General features: G+C 46.6%; 1 protein-coding gene across 2 annotated transcripts in view; it reads left to right on the forward strand.

Annotated features, from left to right (window-relative positions):
• Positions 1–631: 631 nt before the first annotated feature.
• Positions 632–26,655, forward strand: part of KDSR (3-ketodihydrosphingosine reductase) — a 39,298-nt gene continuing 13,274 nt past the window's right edge. Inside the window, exons 1-7 of one of the 2 annotated variants that reach the window (XM_025886337.2) lie at positions 632–791; positions 5,542–5,631; positions 7,851–7,907; positions 12,484–12,549; positions 12,745–12,840; positions 19,470–19,661; positions 24,863–24,946. In XM_025886337.2, the coding sequence (XP_025742122.1) occupies positions 684–791; positions 5,542–5,631; positions 7,851–7,907; positions 12,484–12,549; positions 12,745–12,840; positions 19,470–19,661; positions 24,863–24,946 (693 nt within the window). In that variant the 5' untranslated portion in view covers positions 632–683. Of the gene's footprint in view, positions 792–1,376; positions 1,733–5,541; positions 5,632–7,850; positions 7,908–12,483; positions 12,550–12,744; positions 12,841–19,469; positions 19,662–24,862; positions 24,947–26,655 lie in introns of those variants that run through there. The other variant, XM_025886338.2, reaches the window with a different exon arrangement.

Genomic DNA, 26,655 nt, shown 5'->3' on the forward strand with positions numbered 1-26,655 from the left:
ATTCGATCAGAGTGGCTTTTTAAACTCCACGGTAAGGCTTTCCCGGTCCTCTGAAACGCGACAGTGGGCTGTGACCAAGTTCTGAGGACGCCGAGGAGGCCCGACATGGAGCCGGGACGTCGGCTTGATCTCAGGGCTCGCACAGTGCGACAGGGGCTGCCGAGCCCCACGCCGCGGCTCCGAGCGCCCGGGATCGCGCCCCCCGGTTCCGGAGGCCGCCCGGCGCGAGGGCGGAACCCGGGCCCCAGCGGCTCCCACCCCCAGACGCAGCTTTGGGAGGCCTGCAAACCGGCCTCCGCGGGCCTAGGAGGCACGCCGACCCCACCCCGGAGCGTCCCCCGGCCCTTCGGGAGGGCGCTCGGGGGCACCCCGTCCCCCGGGAGGTCGCGGGTTGCGTCCCGGAGCTCGGGCACAGGCCCCCGGCTCCCGGCCCCCGGCCCCCAGGCCCCCAGGCCCCCAGGCCCCCAGGCCCCCAGGCCCCCGCCTCCGGGAAGCACCGCCCCGCCGCGGTCGCGCCCTCGGCCGGCTCCGCCTCTTCCCCTCCGGCCGCCGCCCCGCCCCGCGCCGGCCGCGAACCCAAACAGCGGCTCCTGCTGCGCGCGGCCGCGCGTGATCGCCGCGCCGCCGAGCCCCGCGCGCCCGCCCGCCCGGCCCGGCCCGGCCCGGCCCGGCCCCGCCGAGCGATGCTGCTGCTGGCGGCCGCCTTCCTCGTGGCGTTCGTGCTGCTGCTCTACATGGTGTCACCGCTCATCAGCCCCAAGCCCCTCGCCCTGCCCGGGGCGCATGTGGTGGTGAGTGGCCTCCTGTTGCTGTGCCGCCGCCGCCGCCGCCGCCCGGCCCGCTCGGCCGCCCCGAGCCCGCCCCCTGGCGCGCCGGCCCGCGACCGAGGCCCAGCCGCCGGCGTCCCTTTCTCCGTCGAGGGCCACCTGCCGCCGCGCGGCCCGGCCCCGTCCCTGCGGGGGGCTGCGGGGACCCGCCCTCCGCCGCAGCTGGCCCTCCGCGGGGCCGGAGAGCGGGGTCCCGGGGTGCCCGGTGCCTCGGGAGCCGCTCGTTAATCCCCAGGGCATCCATGGGATGTGGCTATTTTTGCGCTCGGTTTTCCGATGAGTCAACTGAGGAACGGAGAGGCTGAGAAAGTTTGCCAAGGACACCGCGGTCGGTGGCTGCGCAAGGCAAGGCGCACGGTTCCGGCCGGGTCGCGGGGAGGCGAGCGGCAGAGAAGGGGTCCCAGCCGCCGGGACCCCCCGAGGCAGCTCGGAAAGGGACGACGGCCTGTGCGAGTGACAGAAAGCAGTTGCCAGAGGAATCCAGGAAGTGACTCACCTGGGGCGGTGGGCGGTGGGCGGAGGGCGGGGAGGGGGAACCGCCCCGAACCCGGGGGGCTGGCGGTCCTGGGCTGAGCGCTGTCGGGGACGCTTCTGTCCGGTCTACGCTGCTGGTCTGTCGGAGCTCAGCCCGGGGTCGGCTGATTGCTGTTTCAGTGCCGAGCTCTGCCATCATTTCAGGGGCAGATGGACGAACTCGGCGACCTGCTAGTGTATTAGGGATGAAGGAGGTGCGGATGGGTTTGGTGCGTTTCTTACCGGAAGCCAGTGTCCCTTTGCTGCAGGTGGCGGCACCTTCCTTCCACTGAGAGAGAATGCCTCCTCACCTGCGCCCAGCACTTCGCCACTTGCTGTGGCTTTCTCATCGGTTTTCTTATTTGGATCTCACAACCCCGAGGCACACTGAGGTGGGAGGTTATTGAATAAGGAGAGTTGGCTACCAAGCTGGCAGCACAAATCCTGCCAGAGGTGACACATGCGTGTCTCAGCTGAGATGGAGCCTCCCCACCGAGCTGTCTGGGCTGGGCTGCTCGTTTATTTTAGTGGGCTTTAAATCTGGACAAGCATTTGCGAATGAGAAAATGTATTTTTCTTTACCTTGCCCTTTGTAAAAATATTAGTATGTCTCCAGCTCCTGCAATTCCTGATGTGCAAGGTAGATGAGGTTAGTGTAAATTCATTTCAGAAGAGAGCGAGAGAAGCCAAACTTTACAATGAGGCCAAATTCTGAAAGTGTCACGTCTCCAAGAGAACTTGTGCCTCAGAAGCATGGCTTTAAAAGTTGGAATCTTGCAGAAGTTACGTTTGCAAAGCGTAACTTGGAAGGAAACGTAAAGCCAAAAGCAGGAATGAGCATTTCGATTGGGTATTTTATAAGGGAGTTTCACTTAACCTTGACTCCAGTCCTTCCAGCTTCATTGTGCCGCAGGCCACCAGTAAGATAATAAGTCTGTTGGGGTAAACTAAGAAAATTTCTTATTTTCACCATCCCATTTTAATATGCCACTATAAATAATGTGAGGATGACATGAATAATTTACATGATGTCACCATCTGTCTTCTTTTTTAATGGCACAAGACGAGGGAAAGCACCATTCTTTTTCTTGAGATTTGTTAGGACCGGACCAGGTGGTGGTAGGAGAGGGAGCTAACATTTAGAATGTCTGCTTATGTGAAAGCATGAACAGACTTAGGTCACAATTATTTATTGCTTTCTATTTAGAACAGTTCGCATACACTAGTGTTATCTCCCTAATGACAGTGATAAAGCAGCACAAGTTTTACAGGATATGTACTTAGCTTTAAAAATCTGTTTAATCGACTTGGGGAGAACTGGAAAATCAGGTCCTTCCTTTTTGGAGATGGCTGGGAGCAGTTCTTGCCACAAACTGCTCTGTCTCTTGCCCTCAATAAGAGGTGTATGATGTGATGAAAGAGATAGTAACATTTAAATAATATTTTGCATTGAATCATTAAGACGCAGTGATAAGGAAAGGAAATTAGGTTATCTTTAGTGTCCCACATCGGCCCAGTTTACCAGTTGTCAGGCGACTCCATTCTCATTTCCCACTTTCTCAGCCATCTCTTCCATGGTGTTCTACCATTCAGAATAACACAGCCTAGACCTGGCTGTTGTATATTCTTAGATACCTTCTAAGCATTAGCTTCCTTAGAAGGTTAGTTTCTCACGAGCTAGAACCGAAAGATTGAAGTCTTACCCCTGCTCTTATGGAATAAACTTAGAAGTGATGATCAGGTTGAGCAGTCTCTTGGCTGTGCTAGGTGACCTATCACAGTCTAGAAAAAGGACAGCAATCACAGCAATAATACTTGTACATTTTCTCAGTAACCTCGTAACTTCAACTTCCATTAACTTATCGGATAACAAATAGGGAGACTTTACTTCCAATTTTTTTTTTTTTGGCATTGTATTTTTCGGAGAAATGGTACCATGCACCATTCCTGCAAATTAATGTAGGCTGAGTACTTACTTAGCAACTGCTTATGCCAGGTTTTGTGCTCAGAGTGGGGGAGATAAATTGGACTTGGTGCTCGTCCTCCAGGAGCTTGCAGTCTGGTCAGGGAGCAAAGGCGTGTACACAGAGTGGAAGGTGATAGGCAAAGGACAGGAGTGAGTGACAAAGTCAGGAAAGCTTCCTGGAGCAGGAGGGGACGTTCGAGCTGGCCTCTGCAGGCGAGATAGGATTTGGATAGGTAGGTACGCAGGGGATGTTGGGTGGAGGCACATCGAGGCAGTAGCAACACCATCATGTCATGGCCAGGGGCCTGTTAATTACTATGGAATTGGAATGTCTGGTGAGAATTAAAAAGCCAAGGCCGCCCGTGAAATATCTCAGCAGCAAAGAGCTCCTCAGAGGCATCTGTTAGCTGGGGCAGCAGGTAGATTTTTACAGTAACCTTCTGGAGATAATTGGTTAATTATCTGCCAAGGAAGTCTCTTCAATGGTGAGGACTTGGGGCTAAAGAAAAGTAGGGGAGCCTAAGCATCCATGGAGATTGGTACATTGTATAGGAGTGGCTTCATGATAATTTTAAAATCATTGAGATGGGGTCAAGGATGTTCACTACAGCATGATTTATATCCAACAGTAAAATAGTTGAAATAATCCTAATGTCTGTTACAGGGACATTGTCAACTAGGTTTTAATACAGCTCCTTAATGTAATATAGTGAAGCCTTTTAGTTTTTTGACATATTTTGATATGTATTTTTTATTCTATTCTATTTTTTTTTAAAGATTTTATTTATTTATTTGTCAGAGAGAGAGCACACAAGCAGGGGGAGTGGCAGGCAGAGGGAGAAGCAAGCTCCCCACTGAGCAAGGAGCCCAATGTGGGACTTGATCCCAGGCCCCTGGGATCATGACCTGAGCTGAAGGCAGACACCCAACCAACTGAGCCACCCAGGTGTCCAGATATATGTATTTTTAAAGTAGGATATGATACCGTGTAAGGTCAGATGCCTCTCTGATATTTCCCCACTTCCTTCACCTGCTAACCCTGGGCCCCCACTCTCTTGCCCCATATTATATAATTTGCATAGGAAAAATGACTGGAAAGATAATATTGCCTTACGAAGTTAAGTATCTGTTGAGTCCTTCCTATATGCAGGCATTGTGCTAAGTGTTGGGAATGTTGTGGGAGCAGAAATGGAGTTGGTATTTTTATGGCATGTGTGAGGCAGTGATAGGAGAGATGGTCGTGAATCCAGTAATCACACAAATAAATGCATGGCTGTTTGAGTATGTGAGTGCCATAAAGTAAAGGGAAAAGGGTGCGGTGCTGAAAAGTGGGTTGAGGTTAGGGAAGGGGCAGTCAGTGAAGGTTTTCCTGAGGAAGTGGTGTTTGAGCTGAGATTTATTTATTTTTTTAAGATTTATTTATTTGGGGGGCGGGGACAGGCAGAAGGAGAGAATCTCAAAGCAGACTCCCCGCTGAGCACGGAGCCTCGCAAAGCAGGGCTGGATCCCGCAACCCATGAGATCATGACCTAAGCTGAAACCGAGTCAGGTGCTTAACTGACCTAGCCACCCAGGTGCCCCTGAGCTGAGATTTAATGGGTGAATGGGTGCCAGCTGGATGAAAAGAGGGGGGAAGAGCATTGCTGGCAGGGAAATAGAATGTGCAAAGTCCCTGTGTTTGGAGGGAGCGTGGACCTCAAAGACAGCCAGTAGGGCTGAGCTTGATTGTGAGGGGCAGAATAGTACAAGAAGGAAAACTGCGCCTTTTAATATTTCCATGTGATCATGTATTTCTTTTATAATACATGTAAAATATTGGATCTGTCATGTAAAATATTAGATCTATGCAGGTAGCTCTTCTTTGCATCTCTTGTGCAGAGAGTCATGTAAGAGATAGGCAGTAAGGAAATAAGTTCATTTGAATTTGGAACCAGAGGTAGACTAATGTATTATTTATTAGCTCAATTTATAGGGCACTTTCCTTCCAGTGAATGCAGAAAAATATAGGTGTGCAGTTTATATAGTTCAGTACCGAAAACAATCGGCAGCAGGACCCGCTGACAGTAACATCTTTCCTGCCTGCACTTCCTTCATTAAGTCTGGGACGAAGAAACTACAATAGCTAAAAATCTGATTCTTGTAGATTGGGTTTTAGAGCTCATCGTAGTTGTTTTAAATAAACTTCCCGCAGCAGGGCAATTTCAAGAGCTAAGAAGATTTTATTTTTGCTTTTAGGTTACGGGAGGCTCCAGTGGCATTGGAAAGTGTATTGCTATCGAGTGCTATAAACAAGGAGCGTTTATAACTCTGGTGGCACGAAATGAGGTAAGTCTTCTGGGTGTGTTATGTACTTACTCGGCTTTGGATTAGCCAGAGAGGCGGTGCGCATGTCCTGGGATTCAGGAACCTGTGTGAGAAATGGCTCGTATCTCAGGTTCCAGGTGTGATTTTTGAACCACTGGTTATTTCTCATGTTCGGGGCAAAGACTTCTTGGTTGAAGTCAGGCCAGTTCCACAAATATTTATTTAGTTTCGACAACTGTTAGGCAACATCAGAGGCACTGCCCGTGGAGATGGGAGAGGCCACAGGGAGCCAGGGAGGGCGTCCACCTGCCAGCAGAAGACAGAGCTGATGGCCGAGCTGATAGCCGAGCCCTGAAAGACGTGCGGGTGTCTCTCTGTAATTTGCTTATTATCGAGATGATGTACATCTCTAATGAAACCCAGACTCCACAGGGGAATCTTGCTTCTCCCCAGCACTGTAGCAAAACAGTGTTTTTCTGTGTCAAGTCAACACAAGGTCTGTTTTTCTTTTTTTTTTTTTTCCCCCCCGGGGGGTCTTTTTTTTTTGACAAAGTTGTTTCCACAGCCAAAGCAATGACGCTGGATTCACACGAACAGTTATGGAGTCCTCTGGCTCCAGGGAGGTGGGGTGGTGGGGGGGGGAAGCCACCATGCCTGTGTTATGGGCCACCTGCCACTGTTCCATGCCTGGCATCATGCTTGACTCCAGCAGGTGCTCAAAACAGAGTTGTGGAATGAAGACATGAGGGGAGGGTTGATGGAAGGATGCGGACACCAGCGTGGCATCATTGCTTGGGGACTTTGGATTCACATGTGTCAAAGGAGGGCAACAGTGGGGTGACCAACCACTCAGGTGGGGGTGCACAGCTGCCAGGGAGGGCCTTGGGGGGAAATGTTTAAATATTGGTACAGAATTAGGCTTTGATGTTCATGATTTCTTAAAATCAAGAAAGGCAGAATTGCTACCTCCTCTCATTTGTGTCCTGACATCTCTAACAATGAATTCGCTTTGGCATCAAAGCCACTTGACGGGAAGGAAAACGTCACTTTATTTTGTTTGATTAAAGATTTTATTTATTTATTTTTGTGCGGGAGAGAGCACAAGTGGGGCAGAGGGGCGGAGGGAGAAGTAGACTCCCTGCCGAGCAGGGAGTCCGATACGGGACTCAATCCCATGACCTTGGGATCATGACCTGAGCCAAAGGCAGACACTTAAGTGACTGAGCCACCCAGGCATCCAGAAAACATAACTTTAATAAAATGGCATTATGTGAAATTTAAACAGTGCTGATATTTGATACAAGATAGATGAAAAGGAACCAGGGGTGGTCCCAAGTTTCAGGTGCTCAGAAGCTCTTTCTGTGGGTCCTTGCATTGCTAGACGTGAATGAGCAGACGAGCCTTCTGGCTTCCAGAAATTCTTTATTTTCTAATATAATTGTTTATTCCAATTTTGACAAAGGCAAGTTGTGTGTGTCTTTATTAATAGAATATTATTTTATTATAGACACATCCACGTTCAGAACACCCACGTGTCTTTCCGAAAGCTTCCTTTCCTTTTTTGTTCTTCCCTAGCTGTCCTGATGTTTTTAAATTACAACTTTTAGAACAAATTAAGAACTGTAAACTGATATATCTCTCTTCTTGAAAAATGAGTCAAGCAAACAAAATTGAGACCTTGGAAGAATCTCTCAGTTACAGGGTGGCTTTACTTGTCTCGAGATTATTCTCGAAAGTAGCCAGGATTAGGTTTTCTCAATCTATCTAAAAGGTGATTTTTACTACATTTGCTTTTATGGGAGAGGAGGAAAATATTGGACAGCTCTTAGGAAAGCACTCTTGACGTGGAATCACACGAACCCTGAAGTTTGGGAAGCATTGCACGGCAATGTGGTGGTTCTTGTTTTATGTCACAACTAAATAATGTCAGATCAAAACATTTATTAGCAGTGAGATGGTGCCCATCAGCAATGAGTACTGCTAATTGGGATTTTGCAGTTCATTTATTTTTCCGTTATCTTTCAGAAAACCCTTGCTATCACTTAATCATAGCTGAGCATAACTTCACAGCTTCTTTCTTTCATAGACTGTGGCCCATAACGATGCAATATAGGTGCGGTCTTGCGTGTTTTCTAGACTTTAATAAATACTTACACAAGTAATTGCTTTCTTGCCCCCATTTAAACAAGCAAGCAGACAAAAGACAATCACCAGAACTAATTGTTCTCCGTTGCTTTCAGGACAAGCTGCTGCAGGCAAAGAAAGAAATTGAAAAACACTCTATTAATGATAAACAGGTATGATCAGTCTTCATGATACATTTTCTGTACTAATCAGCACAGCTGTGTAAAGGGAAGTAAAGGGTTATTTCAACCGTGAATAGTTCATGTAAAGCCTGTAGGTTTTCCTGATTAAAATACATATTAGACTGTTTTTTTAAAAAGGCGAAATCATTTAAATTGTCTGTGAGTTCAGGTTATTGCCAAAAATGTACAGACTTTGACTTCCACCTACCAATGATCAAATAATGTTTTTCTAGAAGATGATTTTATTTCAGTTATTTATTTAAGGTAACTTCATACAAACACTTAAGGGGGAAGGGGTACTACATTTTTTGGGAGGGTTATGGCATTTTGGATGAATAAAACAGTGTGTGTATACATATATGTATATTTCAGTATAAAACATAATAACAAGTTACTATGACACTCATCACTGAGCTTAAGAAATGAGATTTACTAGGGCCCCTGAAACCCCCCTGGGAGCCCATATCAGCTGCCCATATCCTCCGGTCTCATTCCTAGAGGCAACCCTCAACCTGATTTTCATGTTGATTCGTCCTTTGCTTTTCTTTATAATTTAACTAGATGGTGCATATGACCCTAAATAATATACTGTTTATTTCTGCTTCTCTTTGAACTTTATGGCATCATTCTTATTTTTTTTGTCAGCCTTCTCGAGGCATACTTCACATACCATTCAACTCACCGATTTGAAGTGTACAGCTCAGTGGCGTTTGGCTTAGCCACAGAGTTGCTCAACCAGCACCAGAATCGGTTTTAGAACCTTTCCGTCATCCTGTAAAGAAAGTCTGGAGCTTGTCACTCCCCACTTCCTCCCAACCCCCACAGCCCCAGGCAATCACTAATCTACTTTCTGTCTCTCTAGATTTGTAGGACATCATTCTTTAGGTATTTTTGTGCAACTTGATCTCTTCACTGGATACTGTTTTTGAGATTCCTCTGTGTTGCTGCGTAAAGTCATAGTTTATTCATTTTTCTATTGCTGGATAGCATTTTCCTGGATATATATAGAAGACCTCTTGTTCATCAGTTCTGTTGGTGGATATTTTGTTTCCAGTTTTTTGGTTAATTTTATTTTTTGCTGTTACTAAAGTTTTTCCGCATGCCTCTGCGCGCACATGTCTGAAAATGGAAGTGTGGAGGTATAGTTTCAGCACACACGCATCTTCAGCGACGCCAGGATGGGTACATGCCCACCAGTAGTGCTCGGTGCCTCTCGCTGCCCCACATCCTTGCCAGTACTTGGTATTGGCAGGCTTTCTAATTTTTGTTTTTCGGATGGGTTTTAAATGATATTTCACTGTAATTTCTCTTTTAATTTTTTAATTTTTTTTTTAAACGAGGCAGTTCAGTTCTTGAACTTAACTTTTTTTTTTTAAAGATTTTATTAATTTATTTGACAGAGAGAGAAATAGCGACAGCAGGAACACAAGCAGGGGGAGTGGGAGAGGGAGAAGCAGGCTTCCCGCGGAGCAGGGAGCCCGATGCAGGGCTCGATCCCAGGACCCTGGGATCATGACCCGAGCTGAAGGCAGACGCTTAACGACTGAGCCACCCAGGCGCCCCTAATTATTTTTTTAAAAGATTTTATTTATTTATTTATTTGAGAAAGAGAGTGCCGGAGCACAGGGGGAGGGGTGGTGGGGGAGGGAAAGGGAAAGAATCTCAAGGAGCGTGGAGCCCAGTGCAGGGCTCCATCCCACCACCCCAAGATCCTACCTGAGCTGAAAGCGAGAGTCAGACGCCTAACCGACTGAGCCATCCAGGTTCCCCTCACTGTAGTTTTAATTGCCTCTTTTTCCCCTCCAGAATATGTTAGACATCTTTCCATGTCAAGAAAAATAAATCGGCCTGAGTTTTTGTAACTGCTGTGGCAGAGTCTCAGGTGCCCACAGTGTATGCGGTCCTTTCCCTGTGCGTGGGCTGTCGGCGGGTCCTCTGCTTTGGCGCTCTGTGCGCAGGTAGAGGTCCTCGTCCACGTCTCCTTGTGTACACATGTGAGGTTTTCTCCAGTACCCTGGCTTCTGTGCCCCCTTCTCTGAAGCCGTGAACATTGGAAAGCTGCCAGCTTGGCAAATCTCCCCATTTTTTTTTTCATATTCGTGTAAGTTCTGACAGAGAAAGAAGTATCATGTAAAACCACGGAGCTCGCATGCTCCTGGCTGAAGGCCAGGCCTGCTGTCAGCACCATCTCTGTGCCCTGGACTTCTTCACTGTGACTTCTGCCCCCACCTCTGCCGTCAGAAGGCTGTAGGTCATGCGGCAAGTTCCTGCCATCTGCATCGGGGAATGGAAGATAGGCAGGGCTGGCCTGGGCCAGAGACGGAGCTCGCTCCTTCTGCTGGCACAGAAGGGGTTTGCTGCACAGCTTAGCACAAGCAGTGCCCCATGGACACTTTTTTCCTGGTGATTTGTGAACCCTTTTTTTTTTTTTTAATTTTACTTGTCTGTGGGATAGCTTTTATTTATAGTAAATGATCTAATACTGTATAAAAAGACTCATATAAAAATCCCTGTCACAGGAATAAAACCCAAGGGCTGCTCCTCTGGAATATTCCAGGTTACATTTGTGAAGGGGGCCATTTCCTTTTCTTGGGAATTTAGATCATTCGGATAGGGTTCCTTCCTGCCTCAAATAAGGCTTCCTGCCTGCCGCGTCAGATTCTAAGGCAATCACCTCTCACGTTGCGGCTTTATTCCCCACATCGTATCTTCTCAGAGCTGGAAGGGACCTTTGTCCTCACTCACTTCTGACACCCTTCCCGGAGCGGGTTCTGCCCAGCTGGTGAATGAAGGGGCAGCGTTGGAAGCCAGGCCTGCCAAGCCTGCGCCCACTCCTTCCACCACACCGCACCCCCTTCAACTTGCAGCCACACGCGGGTGCGTGTGTGGATGTGGACGTGCCCTCCTGTGCGCACCCATTCTGTCTGCCCCCAGCTTGGCGGCCAGTCTCCACCCAGAAGAACTCATGGAAAGACGGAGAAGTCGAGTCTCCACCCAGAAGAACTCATGGAAAGACGGAGAAGTCGAGTCTCCACCCAGAAGAACTCATGGAAAGACGGAGAAGTCGAGACATGCCTTTCTGCTTCTCTCTGCGACCCTTCCCCGCCCTTGGCACATAGAACATTCCAATGTCAGAGGCTAAGCTCTAGATTTGAAAACATGCTCCAAAAAGGGAAATTAAAACAATAGCTCATTGTTAGTCCCCGTTAGTATTCTGAACTGCTATTTTATAAATTTCTATCAAAGTAAGCACGGAAATATGTGCTTTTCCCCCCCTCCTCCTTCCTTCTTCCCTTCCTTCCCTTCTTCCTTTCCAAAGACTGAATGGAATTGTTACCCGTGGCCAGCGCGGGCTGGGCTCTTCCTGCCACCTCTGTGCTCTGAACCCCTGAGCGTGGCCAGCTTTGGGCCGGGTGGGCTCTGTGGCTTGCTTTGCTGACCCCTGTGAGTGGCCGGTCAGTCCAGAGTTGGGGACCTCAAGCTCCCACAGGCCCCGATCGACCCTTGGCCCTGGAAGACCACCAGGCTCAGGCGCTGAGCAGGGACTCAAGCCAAGGTGGCTTTTGTGAGTAGGTATCGTTTGCTTATCTCTCTATTCCACCTGACACTACGGAGTCCTGGTAGAGCTGTCAGAGCTCTAGGATTGCTCCAAGGGGAGTATTTTTTTAAGTTTATTTATTAGATTTATTGTTTTTATTTTTAACGACCTAAGATGTTAACAACTTGAGATACCATTTATGTATGCTTCATTTATTCTTTATGTAATTTATGCATTCTTTTTAACGCCCAGAGCTATAATTGATGTCCGGTAAACCACATCCATGTAAAGAGTACAGTTTGATGGCTTTTGACAGATATGTACACGTGTAAAAGCAGCCCTGAAATCCAGACACAGAGCATGTCCCTGCTCCTAGAGTTCCACGTGCCTCCTTGTGGTCCAGGCCTCCCCCCACATCTGGCCGCACGGGATCTCAGACCTGCTCTCGGTCACTATGGATTAGAGGCGTTCCAAGAGGGGCTTTTTACATTTCTTTTCCTTTCCATTTCCAGCTTTACTGAGGTATAACTGACAAAAATTGTAATGTGTTTAGGAGGGGCACAGTGTGATGATTTGATCCACATTTCCATCGTGAAATGCTCGCCACCTCAAGTTGATTAATACACCCATCACCTCACACAGTTATTTTGTGTGTGTGTGTTGAGAACAGTTAAGATCTACTCCCTTAGTGGATTTCAAGTATGCAATATAGTATTCCTATTGGTAGTCACCATGCTGTACATGAGACCCCCCAGAACTTTTTTATTTTATGCCTGAAAATGTGTACTTTGACCAACATTTCTTAAGACATGTTTTTGCATTTGCACAAGAGAGTTTTCTGTGAAAACTGCCAAGAAAATTAGGCTCTACAATTGCGCTGTCAGCAGATTTCCAACAATGCAATCTGTGCCTACAAAAACAGACTTCCTAGCTTTTGGCAAGAATTGTCTTTACATTAAAAAAATTCTTTAAAAAATACTTTTAGACACCTGCGTGGCTTTGATCATTTTTTTTTTCTCTTCCTAACAGGTGGTGCTTTGTATATCAGTTGACGTATCTCAAGACTACAGCCAAGTAGAGAATGTCATAAAACAAGTAAGAGGTTGGGCTAATTGGAATTAATTCGCTTGCCTTTCAGTTGGCTCTTCCCATTTTGGTGTGTGCCTTGGAACTGATAAATCATCTCTGTAGCCTTAATAGTTGTATAGACTTTATTTATTGGCATTGATTTGCTACAAAATTGATTCTTCTCTTCTTTTTCTTAACGCCTGCTCTGATCAATTTTTCCAGGCACAGGAGAAACTGGGCCCAGTAGACATGCTTGTGAACTGTGCAGGAATGTCACTTTCAGGAAAATTTGAAGATCTTGAAGTTAGTACTTTCGAAGTAAGTAGCCATTTGCTTTTTTGCTCATTGGGCAACTCATGTACTACACGTAGAACAAAGCCACAGGGGAAGGCTTTGCTAATGAAACAGATAAAACACATTCAGATTTATAGAAGCTTTATTAGGCTAGGGGAAGGTTGGACGAGGTTTTGGTTCCAGCACCATGACCATCCAACCTTAAGAGCTTAGACGAGTCTCTGGACCTTGGTTTCCCCAGCTGTAAAATGGGACATGCATCACGGTGACGATTCACCGAGGTCCTCTCTTCAAGAGAGCTCTCTGTAAGCCAAGAGATGCTGGATTTTCATCTCAATTGTCTGGGCTTTTAACAGTGAGTGGTAAACCAGAAAAGCTCCAGAGCAGACTGTTTGGAGTTCTGAAATCAAGACAAAAAGGTAACGCATCCTATTTTGCTTTATATTTTTAAACAGGTTTGCCAGGGAGCGTCTCTTAGTAATTTCTGTCAGCTCTAAATAAATGGACATCAGATTTGCAATCCTTCTGAAGTACAAAACCGTTTTTTAGTTGATGTGGCATCAACTCTCTTTTCCTTCATGCTCCGTTAGCCTTCGTTGTAATAGTGGATTTTGCATGCTTTACTCCGCGAAGGTCGATTACATCCCCCTTTTGTGGAGGAGGGTGCTAGAGGAGTAGTGAAGGCACCCTGCTTCTGGCGGGCTGGGAGGGCGCTGTAAACTCTGATTTAAAGTCCAGTCGGGAGCATCCAGATGCAGCTGTAAGCAGAGGGGCGCCTTCTCTGGGACTTGGGTGTTTTAAGGCTCCTTTATCAACTCGGCATAAAAGGCGGTTGTCTTAGCCTGCACACTTGACTGTAAGTTATCAGAGGGAGATGTTGAAGATGATTTCAACAGCTGAGTTAAGGATCAGTGGGGAAAATAGTTGTATCAGTCTAGGCGTGACACCGTGAGGTGAGACTTCGGAGGTGGCCCGCGGAGTCAGGTGTACATGAGTGTGTGTGGAAGGGTGTGAGCATGAGGGAGTGTGTGTGTGAATGAGTGTGTGCTGTGTGTGTGTGTGTGTGTGTGTGCATGTGAGAGAGAGAGAGAGAGAGAGAGGCTAATAGAGGGGGACTTCTCAGACTCACCCTGACTGAATGTGGAGGGCAAACTCAAGGAACGGACCAGGAGGCCTGTATGGGGCAGGGCGGGTGGAGGATTAGGAGGCCTGGGGGGTAAAGGATCAGCTTCTGGAGCGGAGCAGGGGCCAGAAGTCCTGGGGCCTCGAAGGCCACCATGGGGAATTTGGCTTTTAGTACAAAACCTCTGAAGGGGCTTGAGCGCAGTCGGGCGGCAGTGTGACCTGCGTTTCGGTGTTCAGAGGGTCTTCCTGCCTGCTGTGTCAGGGAGCTGTGTAGGAGGTGTCAGAGGGCGTCGGGCAGGAGGTGGTGATGCGGGGGCAGTTGTGGGTAAACTCGAGTGAGGGGCCAGGGGACGGAGACGGGCACAGCACTGAACAGCTTGAGTGGCTGCTAGCGGCTGCCGGAAGCGGTCCCGCCCCAGCGAGAACCAGACTCCTGAAAAGAAAGGACTGGTAACCCGAAGCCCGTTGTCTCTGTCCCAGGGACAGGGCCTCTTCCCGGCTGCCCTGCACGCAGGTAGCGGGCCACTGTACCCAGGGGCGCGTCCCCCTCCCAGCCAGTACTTGCCCCTCTGCTCTCCTCCTTCTCTGTCTTGGTCCCCTGCCGTGTTCTGGTCAAGGCCTGGGATGTGCTCATCGTCCGGAAGTCCTGCTGGAACCCACACTGCCGGGTTTGATGCGTTTCCTGAAGAGAAGAGTTCATTTCCATGTAATGTGAATTCTCTCTTTTTTTTATTTGATTGTTTTGTTTTGTTTTGATTGTTTGTCTCCTTTGAACTTCACTGAGGCTCACAGAGTTCACATTGCAAGGCTTCCCTGCACAGGGTGGTTGAATGTGTGGTTTCAGCTCATGGCTGGGGGAACCTCAGCACGTGCCATGTGACTCCCCGGGGAGAGGCCTCTTGGAAACTCGTTCCTGGTTCCTCTGGGCTCTGCCCCAGGTTCCTTTTGCCATTGCTGATTGTGCTTTGTGCCCTCTCACTGCCATAAATCTGAGTCACGGGTACGACAAGGTGCAGAGTCCGTGGGGCCATCCCAGGAAATCACTGAAACTGGACGTGGTGTTGGGAAACGCCAGTGCGCCTCTCTTAATTTTCCTGTATAATGGTTTTTCTTTTGGATTCTTGGAGCTGTATCCAGCTTTATCTACCTGTAGTTAGTAGTGATAATTATTTTCACTTTTTGATTGGGGTGACATTGACTCTACAGATCCACATGCAGAGAGCTGACATCTTGACAATGTCGAGTCTTTTAACCTTTGAATGTGGGCTATATCTCCATTTATTTAAATTTTCTTTCGTTTCTCTCAGCAGTGTTTTGTAGTTTTCAGTGTATGGGTCTTGCACCTCATTTTTCTGTATTTCCTATTTTTTGATGCTGGTATAAATGGTATTTTTTATGTCAGTTTCTGAGTGTTCATTGCTAATGTAGAGAAATTCAGTTGATTTTTGTGTGTTGATCTTGCCGTCTTGCTAAAGTCCATTATTAATTCTGGTGCTCACTGGAATTTCTACATTTTCAAGATCATGTCATCTGCAATAGTTTTACTTTTTTCTGTTCCCATCTGGGTACCTTTATTGTACTGGCGAGAACATCTAGTACAGAATAGAAGTGGTGAGAGCAGACATGCTTGTAGTGTTCCTGATCTTGGGAGAAAACTTTTTTTTTTTTAACCATTAAGTATGATGTTTGCTGTAGTTCTGTTCTCTTTTGTTGTGTTTGGGTGGATGCCCTTTATTAAGTTGAGAAACTTCTATTCCTAGTTTGCTGAGAGATTTTTTGTTTTTTGTTTGTTTTTGGCTTTTTTGAGAGAGAGCATGCACAAGTTGGGGACGGGGAGGGGCAGAGAGAGAGGGAGAGGGAGAGAATCTTAAGCATGCTCCATGCCCAGTGTGGAGCCCAACAGGAGGCTGGATCCCACGACCCTGAGATCATGACCTGAGCCAAAATCAAGAATTGGACACTCAACCAACTAAGCCACCCAGGCGCCCCTGCTGAGAGTTTTTATAAGGAATGGAGGTTGAATTTTGTCAGGTGCTTTTTCTGCATCTGTTGGGATGATCACAGAGTTCTTTTTTAGTTGATATGGTGAATTACACTAATTAATTTCCAATGTTAAACCAGCCTTGTATTCCTGGGCTAGACCCCAGTTGGCTATTAATCCTTTCTGTGTTCTTGAGGGACATTAGTTGGAGCTTTCTTTTCTTGTAATGTTATTTTCTGATTTTTGTGTAAAGGTAATGCTAGCCTTTTAGCATAAGTAGGGGAGTATTCCCTCCTCTTCACTTTTGTGGAAGGATTTGTGTAGAATTGATACTTCCTTAAATGTTTGCTAGAATTTACCAGTGAAGGCTGAGTTTATCTTTGTGGGAAGCTTTCTAACTTTAATTCAATGTCTTCAGTAGATGTAGGGCTACATTTGTATCTTTTTTTAAAAAGATTTTATTTATTTATTTGAGAGAGAGAGAGAGAGAGAGAGAGAGGTAGAGAGAGAGAGAACGAGGTGGGGGAAGGGGCAGAGAGAGAGAATACCCAAGCAGACTCCCACTGAGCGCAGAGCCTAGTGCGGGACTTGATCTCATGATGCATGAGATCAGGACCTGAGCCAAAACCAAGAGTCAGCCGCTTAACAGACTGAGCCACCCAGGCACCTCTACATTTGTATCTTCTTACTCTTTCTTTTTTGAGTGACCTTTGGTAGCTTGTGTCTTTCAAGAAATTTGTCCATTTCGTTTAAGTCATTGAATTGATTGGCACGGAGTTATTCATCATATGCTCTTAATCATCCCTTTAATATCTATAGAGTTTGTAGTGATAGCACCTCTCTCATTCTTGATATTGATAGTTTGTGTCCTTTGTCTTTCCTGACCAGGGGGACTAGAGATTTATCACTTTTATGGGTCGTCTCAGTAACCAGCTTTCGGTTTTATTAATTTCCTGTTGTTTTTCTGTTTTCTATTTCATTTATTTCGTCTCTTATTTTTATTATTTTCTTTTTTCTGCATACTTTTGTTTTAACTTGCTCTTCTTTTTGTAGTTTTCTTGCTGGAAGCTGAGGTCATCGATGTGAGAGTCTTCCTCTTCAAATGCAGATGGTTGTGCCATGAGTTTCCAGCTAAGCGATGCTGAAGCAGCAGCCTACACATTCTGATATGTTGTGTTTTCACTTCAGTTCAGTTAGAGATATTTTATAATTGCTCTTTTCATTTCTGCTTTGACTCTTGGATTATCTAAAAGTGTGTTACTTAGTTTCTGAATATTTCGGAGATTTTTCAGAAATAATTTCTGTATCGATTTCCGATTTAATTCCATTGTGGCCAGCAGACATACTTTGTATGACTTGAAACCTTTAAAATTTGTTGAGACTTGCTTTTGGCCCAACATACAGCCTCTCCTGTGGCCGTTCCATGTGTGCTGGAAAGAACATGTATTCTGCTCTTTTGGGTAGAGTGTTCTGTCAGTGTCGATTAGGCCCAGTTGGCTGAAATGTTGTTCAAGCCTTCTATGTCCTGACTGATTTTGTGTGCCCTTGTTCAATCAGTGACTGAAAAAGGGGTATTGAAATCTTGAATTATAATCGTGGATCTGTCTGACTAGGTTTTAAACAGACTTTTAGGAGCGTCTGGGTGGCTCAGTCAGTTAAGCATCCAGCTCTTGATGTCAGCTCAGGTCATGATGTCAAGATTCTGAGATCGAGCCCTGTGTTGGGCTCTGCGCTGGGTGTGGAGTCTGCTTGAAATTCTCTCTCTCCCTCTGCCTCTGCCCCTCCCCTGCTCCACTCATGCACACCCGCATGCTCTCTCTAAAAAGGAAATAATATAAATAAATAGATAGATAGATAGATAGACAGACTTAGCTGATACGCCTGTCTTTTAGGCCCATGCTTAGCCTCCTGACCCCGGAGGTGCTTTTGGTGCTGTTTGAGCCTTTGGGGGTTCTGTGGTGCAGTCCTGCTTTTCAGTTTCTCTGCTCCTTGCTTAGCATTCAGCTCTCTGCTAAGTTCGTTATCAGTCACCATTCTGTTTTTCAGCTTCCAGAATGTTCTTGCTATTACTTTGTTTCCTCTTGTCTATGTTCCTGTAGGCTGTTGGCCTTTAAAAAAATATTATCTTTTTACTGAGTTTTTAGTGGGGTCTCTGAAGGGAGCTGAATTTAACACTTGGGTTTAGCGTGCTATCTTTTTTCAGTACTTTTTTAGAGCATTTTTGTTATCAAAGTAATGTAGTGATATTAAAAGACATTTTGGGGAAAGTGGGAATCCCAGCATCCTAACACCATCACTTACAAATTTATTTATTTTTTTATTTGGTTGGTGGGGGGAAGAGCATGGGGGAGGAGGGGAGGGAGATGGAAAGGGAGAGAGAATCTCCAGCTGACTCCCTGCTGAGCATGGAGCCTGTCATGGGCCTTGAACTCATGACCCATGAGATCACGACCTGAGCCAAAATCAAGAGTCAGACTCTCAACCGACTGCACCACCCAGGTGCCCCACTACCACTTACAGTTTTCTATACTATGTTTAGCACCTGTGCCCACGTACTTTCATTTACTATTTGAATTAGTTACAGTCATAGTGTAAATATAGTATTGTATGTCCTCTGCTTTTTTAAACTTGCAGAACAACAATTTCCTCCATCCTCCTGGTGTTTCTGGTCACCATCTCTAAAAGCTACATAACATTCTGTAGAGTTAACATTCCATGGTTGACTCAAAGTTCCTCAGTGAAGTGTTTGGTTTCACATGCTGATAGATCTAGTATTTTTCCAAGACTTTTAATATAGAGTCATTTTGATGCAAGTACTTTTAGATTTCCAAGTTAAAATGTAAGGTTTTTAAGAGTTCCCAGGATGAAGAGAAAATAGACTCTTGGTACCTATGACCTATGTAAGCTCTTACCCATTATAATCTAAGAGCCAACGTTGGTCAGGCACTTACTGCGGGTCAGAGGCTGTGCTGTCTCTTGACTTGTGTTTCGTCTTTCAGTTCTTCCAACAGCCCTCTGAGATAGTACGCATGAGCCCTGGGTTCAGCTGCAGAAATAAGTAGAGTGTCTGACTTTCTTCATCATCAAGTAGGTAGTAAATGGTCAAGCCAAGGCTTCAACCCACAGTCCATGCTATTAACCACTGTCTTAGCCTCTTTATGATCTTTCTGTAGCTTAGAACTAGTAGGGTTAGAAGTATTTGGGGGCTTTTTCCTAAAACTGTCTGGAAGTATTACCTGCAAGACACAGTGTACTTTTGGTAAGGAGAAAACTAATCCTGGCCAGTTTTCAGCAAAGACATCACTGTGGTCATGGTGAGAATACAAGACTAGATTGAAAGAAAGAGGCTTCAGATGGTAGATCCTGAGCATCATGGCTCATTTACAGGCTCATCTCATCATTCATTCCTTCAACACATCCACTGGGGTCCCAGTCACTTGGGCTCCACTGAGGAACTCAAATCTGGAGAGCAGACAGAACTCCTGTGAAGCACAGCCTCGAGGCTTTGACCTTGCTCACCTCTTGTGTGGCTCTTTGTTCCCTGCAGAGACTAATGAGCGTCAACTACCTAGGCAGCGTGTACCCCAGCCGAGCAGTAATCACCACCATGAAGGAGCGCCGGGTGGGCAGGATCGTCTTTGTCTCCTCCCAGGCAGGACAGTTGGGATTATTCGGTTTTACGGCCTACTCTTCATCCAAGTTTGCCATCAGGGGATTGGCTGAAGCCTTGCAGATGGAGGTAAACGCTGTGTTCAATTTTTATATCTATATCTTCTAACTCAGCAATGTGTGTTCACCTTTAGTTTGTGGCCACTTTACACATGTTGTTGCAGTGAATTAGACATTTGTAAACTTGACATCAGTGAAAGAGAATCGGCTCAACCCTTGCATTTTGCAGTTAACATTTTTCATTGCATAAAGATTGGGATAGAAGCCAAATGGGTGTGAGGTTGTTTTGCTTGCTTAATTTAATACACAAAGTACTACTAATATTTACATGGTATTTTTGGCCTCATACTATGTGAGTATGTATCAGGTTAACCAGATATTTTATTCTCTAGAGGTGTTCCTATAACAAGAAGATGTGTCCTTTATGACTGGGTAATAAACTTAGCGTGTGTTTGAGGAAAAGCTTAAATCACCTACTGTCTAGCTCTCAGCTTTTAGACAAATCATTTAACTTGGTCTGTTTCCTTTTCTGAAAAACAAGACAGTTGGACTAAAAATATCATTTGGCTCTCCTGATACTTACATTTTAATATCTTAAAGAAATATTGATGAGAGCGAACACTTTTTATTTTCCCAGTTAATAGAGCATGTTGTGAAGGAGGATTAGCATCAAAATAAGTGTTTGTCATGATGTGACAACCTTCACACAACCTCAGTTGTGTGAAGCAGACTTCTGCACTGTTGTCAAGTGGGGATACTTAGAGAGCACCACACATATCTATCCCAAATCACACACCGAAAAGGCAAAGTGAAATTTCTTCCTATTGTGATATAGACTGAAATATAACGCCACATCATGATGTTAAAGCCCAGAAGAGAATTCATTGTGACCCACCTTCTCCTAGTAAGAGTGTGATTTGGGGATTCTGTTTACTGATTTAGATTAGGGGTTAGCAAATTTTTTTTGCGTCAGGGCCAGCTTGTAAGTATTCTAGCCTTTGAGGGGAGAATGGTGTCTATTGCAGCTCCTCCAGCCTCCTGAGATCAGGAAAGCAGCCGTTAGTGATAGGTGAATGAACGAGTATGGCTGTGTTCCAGTAAAACTTTATTTATAAAAACAGGTCGGAGGGGCCAGATTTGTCCCACAGGCCATAGTTTGCTGACCCCTGATTTAGAAAATCCCTGGAAGAGCCCTCGTTGGTGTGTGACAGAGTGCCTCGCCGCCCAGCTATTAGACAAACATTGCAGTACAGATGACCTGTCCGGTCAGTGACACAATCCTGATGTGCCACTTAGGGACTGGTCGACTGTGCCATGCTCATTAAAAAGGAACCAGCCCCAAATTTCCTTTTTATCAACTTGCTTAATACTCTTAATAATGGGTCATTATGATACGTTTAGCCAATGAGGCACATATGGCTGTGAAATTTCAAAACAAGAATACCAGTGTTTCTTTTGCAGTGTTTACTTTGAAAGCCCCTTTGTGAATAACCACTTGACTTTTATAACAGTTTTATGAGGTATGTGTGGCAGATGTTGTTATGCCACCTTAACAGATAGGAACGCTGAGTTTTCAGTAATTCATTCTGCTCAAAGCCAGATCGTCATTTTGCAATAAAAATAGTAACAAAGTCCTTGCCTCCTGGCTCCCTCTGCCTGTCTTCAGCAGCAGCCGATGTGTCTGTAATTCAGGTCAGAAGTTGCCAGATTCATCCGGCTAGCTGTCTCAGCCCCTCTACTTGGGTCTCAGACACCTGCTAAGGGAAGGACTATTTTGGAAGTGAAAAATCTGCCTATTAGGGCTTTTTGTTCCTAAGTCTTGTCTTGCAGAACTACTTCAGGATTCACTAATTGAGGGCAAAGTGTGTAATCTGGGTGGCCTGGTTTCACTTCAGGTAGAACAGAGACATTACTAAAGAAGAGCGAAAAAGGAAGTGAGTTGCTAGTACGGACAGAGTCCCCGAAGCCTCTTTGTGACAAGCATGATTCACCCGCAACTTGTAGCTGGTCTGGACTTGAAGTCTGCTTGACTTCGGTCGATATTTAGACCCCATGAAAAGTGTCCCCTCGTAAATGCAAAATGAAATTAACATGTACCACGAAGGAAATAAATTCATTAATCAAAATCTAGCTTTGTTCGTAGCAGACTTGCATCAAAACCATTGTTTCCCTACAAACGTATGGTGCTGTGTTTAGAAACCTGGATAATTCCATTGGCTTTGCCAAGGTTTTTTCCGTGCATGAAACAGATCTTACAGAATTGCTCAGGCTCTTAAGTACTTTTTGATAATCCTTTTTGGTTTAATTAACTCTTAAGCCTTCCTGTCCACCCTGCCCTTTGCCCTACAAACTGAAGCAGGACCCTAGAAATGTTTTGTGTACAATGAATACGTTTGAAAGAATGCTTCGTTGCATTTTTTGGTCTTTTTTTTTCTCTTTAACTCAGTCTTTTAGGCATAAATATATGATTTAAAGATTCTAAAAGTTAATTTTTTTGGAAAGCAGATTTCTTTTTTCTTTTTTAAGATTTTATTTATTTGAGAGAGAGGGAGAGAGAGAGAGAGGTAGAAGCAGACTCTCCACTGAGCAGGGAGTCCCACATGGGGCTCGATCCCAGGACGCTGAGATCATGACCTGAGCCAAAGGTAGATGCTTAACCGACTGAGCCTCCCAGATGCCCCTGGAAAGCAGACTTCTGACATGGGTTATAGACAAAGATGTGGTAGCAGAGACCAAGGAAAAGCAAAATAGTCTTTGTGCCTCCCTCGAAGGTGGTGAAAAGGAAGCTGAAGCTTACCTTCTGGAGCTTCCCCTCCACAGCTCTGCTTCTTTCTCCAGCACCGCCCCCCCCCACCTTTGTTTTGATGGAATTAGGAACTACACATTTTGGGTGGGATTATTTTGATGACAAATTGGTTCTCGAGCAGAGGGTTGGCTTTCTGATTGAAATGGAGACCAGGGAGAAGGAAGAGACTGACAGAAGGAGGGTAGTGGGCAGAGTGGGAGGGCGGAGATGGGTCTGTCAGCAGGGACGAGGGCAAACACACAGTGGTAAGGTCAGCGGGGGAATCCGCTAGTGAAGTCCCAGCCTATTAATTCTCAGAGAAAGTGGTGATCCCTGGGAGTCAGCATTGTCTTAGCAGGAACGCACGAAGCCAAGTTAACTGCCTTTCCTTTTCCGCTGGGGTTATGGGATTAGTTGATTAAAGGAGAATGAAGATATACTTTGGTGTATTTCGATTTTTACCAGTTATTTGACCCACAGTTTCAGGAGACTGTAAGCTCCACGAGGGCAGAGACTGAATTGCTGACATCAGATCTTCATTCATAGACCAATATCAGCACACAGTAGCCCCTCAATAAGTGTGTGTTGGATGAAGAAATAAAAAGATTAGGTGATTAGCCACTGGAGGTCTCCAGCCCTAGGTGGAGAGAATCATTTGGATTCATGACTGTAGGGATGACACCAGCCCCTGGAAAGGGGCGGGACTGGCTTCTCCCAGCCCTGACGGTCTGTGCCCAACCCAAGAGAGAGCTGTTCTGAAAGGTTCTTTCAGCCATTCGGCAGCTCAGCCATAACCTTGAATACGAGAACCGTGGCTTTGACGGACCGTCTGCTATCAGCTGAGGCCACAGCCCTGATGTGTCGCAGGAGGAAGGGGGGGCACAGAAGCAGCAGAGAAACGACCATGTCCGAGCAGAGTCGGCTTCAGGCTTCCTGTGGGCCAGTTACCGCTTCTCGGCGTTTTCGGTGGTGTTTTTGTCTGGTCTGTGGACCACAGAGGGCAAGGCCGTGGGAGACAGTTTTTAAAGTCACTCTCTCAAAAACAAGTGGAGGAAAAATTGCTTGCTCATCAACCTCACTGCCTGGCCTGAATGCAGAGCTATTTATGAGCATAGCTGACCTTCGTGCTGACTGAATGGGCTCTCTCAGGCCTGAGTGCGCTGGAGCTGGACCAGCAAAGACATCACCCTCGGCTCTTGGACTTTTCAGGGTGGCTGGCCAGGATCTTCTGCCTCTGTGCTTTTCCCGACCCTTGCAGCTCCCCCCACAGGCTTAGAACTCTGCCTCATGGAGGGACCCAGGGAGGAAAAGGCCTCTGTGACAAGATGGGGCCCTGGGATGCTCTCAGAGGCTGTTGCGTGAGGGAAGCGGTCTTGTCACTCGCCAGCCTCCTTGAGATACATGGTGGCCTCTCTGCCACCAGCTGCCTGTCCACTCTCACTCCCCTAGGTGCTGTCCTGGGGCTAAACAGTGAGCCAGTAGCAAATAAAATAGGGCAGCAGTTTCGATGGTATGAACTATCGCCCTCAGAGCCACTAGGAATCGGCCAGATGAGCGTGTGGAGCAGGGCCGCTGAGGAGCAGGGTCTTTGGGAAGGGTGTGTCCTGGCTGACTAGCAGGAGAATCTTCTGGAATCTTCTTGTTGGGGCTGTGTTTATGAGTAGCAAATTTCAGTGTGGGGACCTGGTGGTGAGGTAAACAAGCCTAAGAGCCCGTGTCAAGCTGGGAAGGAGTTTCTGTATCTAAGTAAGGATGAGGCTGTCTTCAGGGAGGTGCTCGGCTGGTCTGACCCGGGGCTCAGCCATGTTGGTTGGTTCTGTGGCAGAGGGCAGAGTGACTCTTGACTCCCTAATGGGCAGAGGCTGGTTGCATGGGGAGTTCTTGATCAGGCAGACTTCTCAGGGGATCCATATGGTTGTAGGCCAGGGTCTGGGGTGGCCCAAGAAGGGCCTAGGGAAAGGGTTTTGAATGATCTTCATGTATTTTGTAGATGAAATCAATAAGAATTTCAGAGGCAGCCATTGAGGAAGCTGGATTTGCAGTCTGATGGCAGAGGAGTGGACCTGTCCCACCGGCTTGCACGCAGGGCCCAGGTGGTGTCAGGGTAGGGGCGGGGGGACAAGTTGACTTCCCTTTAGCTGCCCACCTTCCTCGCGGACTGCTCCCAGGGCCTCACCTGGCCAGGGGGTGGGCAAAACTTAGAAGGAGGTGAGTCTCTGTACCTCAGGGCCTGCTGCCTTCTGAAGTAGAAGTTGTTGGGGTGGGCTTTTTGCCCTTCTTTCTAAATGATCTTTGTGGAGAGGAGTTTCCTGACCCCATCAGGGCTGGTTCTCCACTTGCAGAATCACCCTGTTGGTCTTGCCAGCTCCTGAGAGAATTAAGACAGTATTCACTGTGTGTGCCTGGCAGCCAAGGCAGGAAAATAAGGGAAGAAGCAGAACTGTACCTTGTTTACCGAAGGGGCACGTGTTGTTTCTGAAATGCAGGTGAAGCCATACAATGTCTACGTCACAGTTGCCTACCCACCAGACACAGATACCCCTGGGTTTGCAGAAGAAAACAAAACCAAGGTAAGTGTTGGCCTGTGTCTATTTTGAGCCTTTAACATTGTAAACCCCTTTTCCAATTTTCTGACTTTCCACCCGTCGGCCTGGAGTCATTTTCATCGTCAGAAAATTGAGTTCTTTTCAGTTGACGTGCTAGGTAGAGGCCTCTGGACTTTCTGGAGCTTTCATGTGGGGTCTTAGAGAATGCAGCTTGTGTTTTCCAAGGCCATGATTTTTGCTAATAATCTTCAAAGGCTTACTTAATTAATAAGGTATTTTCTTTGTGATGTTGCGTATGGCCTGTATTTTTAACTAATGAGATGATACTCTTTAATAATAATATTCTCTCCTCTGAACTTACACTCTTGGTTGCTGATCCTGACTTACCATTTCAGAAATGGCTCTTAGGATTCGCTCATCCCTGCTCATTACCTTCTCATCTCGTTGCCTTACGCCCAGCGTCCGCCCAGTGCTCAGGCCGGCACCTGAGAAGCCAGCCTTAGTTCTTCTCCCACACCGCTCATCCGCTTGCCTGTGCATCCTCTTGGTTCTCCTCTCAGAACTTTTCCTGAATAAAAGGGGCGCCTGGGTGGCTCAGATGGTTAAGCGTCTGCCTTCGGCTCAGGTCGTGATCCCGGGGTCCTGGGATCGAGGCCCGCATCGGGCTCCCTGCTCCGCGGGAAGCCTGCTTCTCCCTCTCCCACTCCCCCTGCTTGTGTTCCCTCTCTCGCTGTCTCTCTCTCTGTCAAATAAATAAATAAAATCTTAAAAAAGAAATAAAAAAACCACAAGTATCAGTATTATCCTAGTAATAGTAGCTGCTGATATTTTTGCCTGAACTGCTCTTAATAGTCTTCAAACTGGTCTGCTCGCTTCTGCCCCCTTCTCCCCATCCCCGTTGGTTCTTCACACAGGGGCCAGTAATCCTTTGAAAGCATAAGTCAGTCTTGTCACTCCCCTGTTCAAATCCCTCTGCTGCAGAAAAAGCCAAAAACAAACCCAAAAAGACCCTTCCTGTGCAGCACAGTCTAATAGAATTCTCTAGAATGGAAATGTTCTGTGTCTGCACTCTGCAATATGGTAGTCACATTGTGGCTGTTGAACACTTGAAATGTGGTTAGTGGGACTCCCCATCATAAAACTGAATTTTTAATGTAATTTTATTTAATTTGATTCATTTAAAATTAGCATTACAAAGGACATGTTGGAATATGTTATGTATTGGTGAGTGTGGCTCTGCTGGTTCCCATCATGCCTAGAGTAGAATCCAGAGGTCTTGAGGCTTATTGGGTCCTGCACTGTCTGGACCTTGGCCACCGGTCCACAGCGTTGTCTCCCCTTCTTGGCCTCAGCCGTACCAGAGCCCCGTCTGTTCCTTGAGCTTGCCCAGCCTTTGGTCTTGCTTTGCTCTTGCTTTCCTCTCTCTCTGGATGTTCAGGTGGCTTAATTCTTTGCTGCTTCTTCTTCTTCTTTTTCTTTTTTTATAGATTTTATTTATTTATTTATTTGTCAGAGAGAGTGCACAAGCAGGGGGAGTGGCAGGCAGAGGGAGAAGCAGGCTCCCCGCTGAGCAAGGAGCCCAATGCAGGGCTCGATCCCTTGACCCTGGGATCATGACCTGAGCCGAAGGCAGACGCTTAACTGACTGAGCCACCCAGGCGTCCCCCCTTGCTTCTTTGTCTCTGTACAGACTTCACCCTGAGAGGCCTTCCCTGACCCTCTGTATCTCATAC

The sequence above is a fragment of the Callorhinus ursinus genome, unplaced genomic scaffold (genome assembly GCF_003265705.2).
Source record: "Callorhinus ursinus isolate GAN/ISIS: 27379988/994484 unplaced genomic scaffold, GSC_fseal_2.0 scaffold11, whole genome shotgun sequence".
NCBI lineage: Eukaryota > Metazoa > Chordata > Mammalia > Carnivora > Otariidae > Callorhinus > Callorhinus ursinus.